A 7,938-nucleotide genomic window follows, 5' to 3' on the forward strand; every position below is an offset into this window, starting at 1 on the left:
AACCCTCAGCAGTACGACTGCAGGTGCGAAGAAAATTAGAACGCGGATATATATGGGCCATGGATAAAGTGCGAATATTGAACGTGTACCATTCTCTCTACATACTTGATTGAAGTGTAAACAACTGTAATTTATTTTTTTTAGTTTCAGCTTGCCTGCAGTTACAACTTTTCCTGCTACTAAATTTTCTAGATAGATTGTTTTCCGATAAAAACGCGATTATATATTTCCGTTCTACGACGTCATTTTTGATAGCTGACGCCGACTTTAAATTGCTAGTGGCAATTCCTATTTGACACTTTTTTTAAATCAAATATTTTTCTTTTCCATCACGACTGGGAACGGATTACCGTGATTCACCTATTGTTTTCTCCCATGGACGTTTTATACAAAGATAACAAACGTGAACTTCTAATGTATACCTTTCTGACTTTTGCGAAAATCGTATTTAGCCCGAAAGTATAGGTTTATTCATATGAGGTATATATATATATATATGAAAATTGTCTGACGCCCTAGTAGTGATTGCAAACTTGAGCTTGTTGACAGAAAGTATAGCTAATGTCGTTCGACATCTCGAGCACGAAATCGAAATGATTCATATATATATTTATTCCGGTATTAGAATATTGTTGGTATCGAAACGTTTTTAATTTATAATGATAAATAATCAGCAATTTTTTTCGTATCTTCTACATAGAATCTATCTCGCCGAGGAAAGTAACAAGAGCTCAGAAGCGAATAAATAACTATCTGATGGCAACGACTGAGCAATTTTGGACACCGATATTCGTTATTTTAAACGAAGTGTTTGAAGGTGAAACTTAAAAACGATGCACAAACTATTTTAAAAAGTATTGAGTCTTATCGAGTTGAATTATGTCGTGCAACCTTGATCGCCCATCAACTACGCAAGAATTGTGTTGTCACAAAAACGTCTATCGCCTTCCCCTTCGATAACGAAAACAAAAATCTACAAGTATTAATTTTATTACAACTTGGTATAACTTTACATTGATAATTTTCAACTCTCAGGTATATATATACAGAAATGAATTATATTTAGCGATCCAATCAAATAATAATCTGCGTCGATAAAATTAATAGATATACTTAGACAGATATTAAATCGTATGGTACTGCTCTTATGTTTCGTCGTAGAGGTAGGAACGTAAAATCACAGAAAACTAAATATTTCAATTCTTTTACGTTACCTCTGTGCCATAATAGACCACGGAACAAAATATATTGTCGTACGCCCCACATAAGCTCACGAAGATCTTGAAGACTACTTTAATCGTTAAAACTCTCTTGTAGCTAGATTGCAATACAGTTTTTGTACAAACGACCGAGGGCCGCGTTCAGACGCGCGCCCATCATTGAATCACACTTATTGCATGATGTTAGTTACAGAATTAGTGGGTTTCGAGAGTAACATAATTTTGGCTGTACTCCCCAAGTACGCCCTTATAATTGAAACCATTTGCGCAAATTCTGCGCCACGCTTTTTAAAATTTATAAATCTCTTCCCAACTTTTCAATCTCGTCAAGAACAAAATCTAAATCCGCTGTGGTTACCATTGGGTTAATAATAATCATCCTGAAGAAATTAACATGTGATGCAACGGTTGTATATGTAATGAGCATCGTCCCGGCCTTCTGCATTCTCTGTTTTATGATCGGTGCGACGTGGGACAACTTTTCATAGAATTTGTTTGTGAGGTCTTCGGGAAATATAACGTCGCCGTCTTTTTGATGACAAAGATTCCTAATACTTGGAGGTACAAACCAAAATGACACGTTGGTACACTCAGGCTGCAAAACAAGATTTAGAAGTTGTTTACTGCTGCTATACATCTAATAAAAACTCGGGAATACTGCAAGCTCGAACATTACAACAAAATCTTAATCCATCACATTTATAAGTACTATATGAACTAACCTCTTCTAAGACAAGTTTGAACCACTTTCTCGTCTGTACTTGCGTTGCCAGATATTTTGCATTATCGAACGCTTTGTCGATTTGATCACGAAAGCCCAAAGTTCCTTTAGCTTTCCACATCAACCAGAATTTCAGAACATCTACCTACAATACAACGGTTTTTGTGGTTAAAATCAGTGGTGGGACTCAAATTTTTTGTCAGTCGGTTCCATCACAAAAGTCATATTTTTCAGCCGGTTCTGTTACAAAAACTCATGTTTTTTCAGTAATGCTAACCGGTTCGCTGATCTCATAAAATTCCGTGAGACGGTTCTATAGAACCGGTGCGAACCGGCTGAATCCCACCACTGGTTAAAATGAAATCGTAATAAAATACTGTTGCAATTTTATCTTTTCCAAAGTTATCGATGATCTATTAATGTGATTTTACTTTTTCAAACAAATGCCATCAAAATACAGCGTTGAAATGAGTAGATTTGATAGATATGCCAGTTTTGCATCAAAATCGAAAATTTAAATTTTTGAATAAACTGTCAAAAATTCTAACCTTTCTTCCGCATTGTATAAGTTCATGGCCAACGTCGAAAGATGGATCGTACGCACGTTTGTCGGTTTGAAATAAATATGGAACGTTCAGACTGTGACATTCTTTCATTATTTCCTGTAATTGTCATAAAACATCATCATTTTGTACTTTGATATTGCTTATCATTATATATATAAGTACTAGTTATATTTAAAACTTGACCACACATGCTAATTAATATTAAGCATCGCAAAAATTTCTCTAACCTTTCTCTTGACTAAAAGAACTGAACATTGCTGTGGAACCATCATCAATTTATGTGGATTCCACGTTACAGAATCTGACCTAGATAGAAGGAAAATTATATTTTGTATTAGAAATTTAAATGCGTGTTGTGTGACATGTGAAATATTTTAACTAAAATTTATGTTTTCAGGTACCTCTCGATTCCTTTACAAAGATGTTTATGTTTTTCGGACATCAGGCTGGCGCCTCCCCATGCTGCCTGTAAAAAAAAAAATATATATTCAGATACGGTCGTTAACAAACGCTGCATACGGTGACTAATAAATAAATAGCGCATATAAAACTTACATCAACGTGCAACCATATATTGTGTGCTTCGCATATCGATGCTATTTCTTCGATTGGATCAAAAGCTCCGAGTACAGTCGTTCCGGCAGTTGCATTTACCATGAATGGAAGTTTACCCTGGTCAGAAAAATATCATCAATATACATAAATAAAATTTTATAATGACAATTTTTATGTAATGTTGTAATATTTATTACCTCAGTTATGGTCTCTTCTATTTTCCGTTCCAGGTCACTCGGTAACATCTTACCTCGCGCGTCGCACGTGACTGAAATCACGTTATTGATGCCGATTCCTATTAGAGCTGCGCTTTTTTCAATGGAGTAATGACATTGTTCAGATGTGAAGAGTACTAGAGGCTTTGTAGATGACATTCCTTCATGTTTTATTTCAGGACATTTCCAATATCGTGCAAGGTTGATTGCTAGCATGTTGCTGTAGGTACCACCTTTAGGAATATTGAGTTGGGAGTATTTAGAAGCCTACCAGGTGCTTTGAAATCCTAGACTTCGTCTTATAAATATTATTTTCGAAAAAGCCGAACTACTTATAATACCATTCACGAATATATATTGGTTCAATAACTAATATAAAATAGTATTCATTTATACCCGGGCACATAGTTCCGTTTCCAGTTTTATATCCGACAAATTCTCTCATTCTCTGCAATACGATCTTTTCCATCATAATGAACACAGGTGCAGTCTCGTATGTGTACCTGAATTAGAACATTGTGATTGTAATGCATTTTGATGTATCTTTGTCTTCTGAATCTGCAGCTCAGCCTATAGCGCCATACAGGGTTTTCATGCCAAGGTACATCTGTGATGAGTGTCTGAACATTGACTTACGGGCACTATTTTGACATCCTATACTAATGTAAAAAGCGACATTAATCTCAGCCGTGAGCAGAAAGCACCCCGGAGGCTATATGTTCATGTCGGTGATTCTAACTTACATAGCTCCGTTTAATGCATCAGTCAAAATCTGTCCACCGAATCCATACGTATCAAGTCCACAGAACAATTGGTTGAAAAATCGTTGATGACCTTGAAACACAAACAAAAAAATTTGTACTCGTTGTCCTGCATAAAACTATATAGGTAAAAATTGTAAGTTTCCTACCTGTTTTTACGCTGTAGTGAAGAATATCCTTGCAGTGATCAAGCAGGGTACTGTTATCCGTTGGTTCATCTTGAAGATTGAAATCCATGGCTTCCAACAATTCTTTTGGACTTTTAAAATTGACGACAGGTGTTTCGACATCCCGGGGCTTCTCCCATGCTTCTTCTATTGCCAATTTTGTTATATCATACAAGAAATATTTTTCTTCGTCTATTTCACCTAACGAACCCATTGTTACTAGATATTTTATTTAACTGTAATTTCGAAAATAACATAATTTGCACGTTTCAGTCTACCGATCGCTTTTTACATTTTTCGAATTCATTCTCAATTCACGATTCTTGTATCAAGGCTAAGTAAGTGACTATACCGTAACATCAGAGACATCCACATTCTGACCGGTATCGCTAAAATGACATCCTTCTCAATCCGTCCGTCGGCTAATGTCTCTTTCTGTCTTCCTACTGAATATATTTATAGTGAGCTTGGTAATATAGATTATTTACCTTTTTTATTTGTTCATCAACCTTTCTCACAGCCAGGTTACACTTCTGATTGATTTTTGTTTATTAGGAGCTAATTAAAAGTCGAGAAATATTCGATAATATTGAGCATACATACTCGAATTTCAATTTGTACACTCTTGAATAAATCGATTTTATTGAGCAGTTTTTAATAGTTTCACATAATTTTTATGGGCCCAATTTATGAAACCGTGTACTCGACAAGTGAATCGATAATAATACGCAAAATTACAAATGAACCGTTAAACTAATATGGATTTGCATGTAAATGTTGTCGGTTTTTATTGATCAGTGTTATAACATAGCTTTCTAGCAGTAAAACAGGTGGAAAAATAAACTAAGCAATTGATTTTTATGAATATAGCCCAACTGCGCCAAATTTTATTAATTTGCACTATTGACCAGCACTACGTCAGTTAGTTTGCTACAATTTTCGCATTTATCGAACGAGCATCTGCCTACGCCGTTCGAGAGAGCATCCCGGTTTACACAAAAATATTGTGTAATATCTCGACCGGATTGCATGGTCAGTCGGCATTTCCATTGAATGACGATTTGTTCCTCTCCTATTTATTCCCACCCAGAAATGGCTTACATCGATGAATGGTCTGTTTTCTCGGTTCCAATTATTTTCCCAACTGCTTGTGGGTAACTGTGCTGTATTAAAATGCTTACGGCAACTGACTCACAGTCATTCAATACAGCCGGTCGTTTAATTACGCCATACATACAATGGTAATTTCACAGTAGAAAGTGGAAAATTCCACAGAAACAGCAACGTGATAAAACGGCTTCGGAATTCCGTTACGTTTATGATGTGATATGAATTTAATTTTTGGTTCAGGGAAAATTGAAAGTATACTTGATGAAATTTTTTCTAGTTTTAAAATTATTATATCGGTCGGTAATTGAAAAAATTATTTGGTTTGAAACGATACACATATATTTATATAACTTCTACAACTTAAAAAACATAATTATATATATATATATATATATATTTAGTTCCCAAACTATTTCTTCGGCACCGTAAGCAAATGCGCGGACTTCATTGAATTTAACTATGGATTATCAGGGCATGCGCAATAAGTTAAATAAATCCATTTATTCCACAAATTCCAATCCCAAATTTGATTATCTTCCGATTGACATACGATCGTTTGCATAAAAGTGGTGCCATTAAATTTTAAAAGTCCGATTCGACCAATGTTCATTCTTGTTTGTAGTAATTTATTTTTATTTACTTTGACATTGCTGACGTTACTGAGACGTTGTAATTCTGAGGTACCTAAATGAAAACGGAACGTTATCAATATGTGCATTGTAGATGCAATCTCTTCGCTGTGCTTTTTACTAAAATATTTTGAATATAATTCCTGCTTCAAATGAACACTACTTATTCTTTTTGGTGATTGCAAATCTCCCTCAAATTTGTCTTACCCGAACGTGGCGTCGGTTGCTGAATGAATGGAAGGTTGTATTATGTAACCTATTTATATATATATCATTTTTGAACCGAACGTGGAAAATAACTGGGTTTTCCTGAAGTACGTCCTTACTATAAACCAATGCCCAACCGCATTCCTATCGGCAATAAGTCTCCGAATTGCGAAATACGCTCGGTGGAAAAGTACAAAAAGTTTCACGCCACCGTCGGCGCGTATGTCTCAATAGTCGATGAAAACAGCCACCATTGCCAGCGCGGCAGAACGATACAAAATTCTATGATTCAAGGTACTTAACCATATTACTGGGTCGTATCACGTGACAAAATCTAAAAATAAACTTTCGAGTCCCCAATATAAATGAATGACTCTACTCCACTTTCGAGGATCTTAAGGACAAATGCAAAAGATGAATGGAACAGTCGAACCACTTATAGTGCAATAGTATCGACATACATGGCCGAAGCAAACATTCCATTAGGTATAGAAACGAAGACTGACCCTTTTCATGAATTACACATTTTAGGTTGTCATGAATCGACCACATCCATTAGTACGAAAACAATTACATTTCGCAATTCGCATGTTGTACGTGTGAACAATAACTTCAGAAAAAATTCCATTGTGTCATCGTTGCTGTTCAAAACATCATCAATGCCGGGTTTATCGAATTCGCTTCTCTCATGATTTAGCGCGTGTTAGTCATCGTCGTTTGCAGCTTTTCTTCCCGGTTTCGGCTGTTGGCCCGGGACCTTATTTTGAACAAACTTGAGCGAAATATTTATTCCCACATGAGAAGTTTTACTAGATAAACATGGAAAAAAAGAGAAACATAAAGAAAAAATAAATTTCGAATCACTATATTTCAGAACGTAAGAATATATTGAAATGCTTTATATCTTGTTGTTTTCCAGTCTGTATAGCGGTAACCAAGTACCTTTCCTAATTTTGTCAGGACATGTATGTCTCGGACTTTATGCATTACCTACACTTTATTACATCTGAAAATACATTTACATTTTACCTTTACAAAGGTTTAAATATTAAAACTATTTGTGCTTTGGTAATAAGGAATATTTCGCAAATTCTTGTCAACATTGGTCAGATCAAACTATTTATGAGTGTTTTGGAACCACGGACCAGGTAACAATTAGTCACCATTGTTTTGTAACACGATGTCAGCGATTTGACAGTCGCTTATGTCGAAGCACAGTGCGTTATATAATATTAAAAATTATTGGGGAAACAGTAATTGTAGCAAGATGAAACGTCATATCAATTAAACCTTTTGATACTGAATAGAGTGATTTATTGGATTATTTCCTAAATTAAAATTATTATCGCCGCTGCTCTCTTCAATCCGATATGATCAACCATAATCGCTAAGAGAATTACTCGTATAAAGCGTGACCAGTGGGTTGTTGTGATCAATCAATTTATACATGCCATATGATTATGAATACGGGGTTGTCCTTTTTGCGGATGCGGGAATAGATGGTAATTGCGCTGATAGGAAGAGCAGATTTTAACCTTGATAATTATATCAGGAACTCCTGTAAAAATACCGACGAAAGGCGGAAAGTATTATATAGTCAATATATTTGAAGTGGCAAAAGCTTCGTCAACATTCACCACACTCTGTATAATACCTTGTTCATTCAAAGCTACGCCTTTTTTGAGCGTGGTCCGTGGCAATACACATGTCAATACATGGCTACTGCATAACCTATATTGCTGACGAATATACCCCTGAGGAATCATTATTCTGCGAGTTTCGACAAT

At 35.5% G+C, this 7,938-nt stretch overlaps 1 protein-coding gene across 1 annotated transcript; it reads right to left on the reverse strand.

Annotated features, from left to right (window-relative positions):
• Positions 1–974: 974 nt before the first annotated feature.
• Positions 975–4,615, reverse strand: LOC120341913 (cysteine sulfinic acid decarboxylase-like). Its single transcript, XM_039410506.2, has 10 exons — positions 4,188–4,615; positions 4,021–4,111; positions 3,674–3,780; positions 3,260–3,510; positions 3,063–3,179; positions 2,909–2,973; positions 2,735–2,813; positions 2,490–2,603; positions 1,943–2,086; positions 975–1,815 (listed from the first exon to the last, which is right to left on the reverse strand). Exons 1-10 carry the CDS (start codon positions 4,417–4,419, stop codon positions 1,516–1,518), a joined length of 1,500 nt encoding a protein of 499 aa, XP_039266440.2. The 5' UTR covers positions 4,420–4,615; the 3' UTR covers positions 975–1,515.
• Positions 4,616–7,938: the final 3,323 nt, after the last annotated feature.

The sequence above is a fragment of the Styela clava genome, chromosome 3 (genome assembly GCF_964204865.1).
Source record: "Styela clava chromosome 3, kaStyClav1.hap1.2, whole genome shotgun sequence".
Lineage (NCBI taxonomy): Eukaryota > Metazoa > Chordata > Ascidiacea > Stolidobranchia > Styelidae > Styela > Styela clava.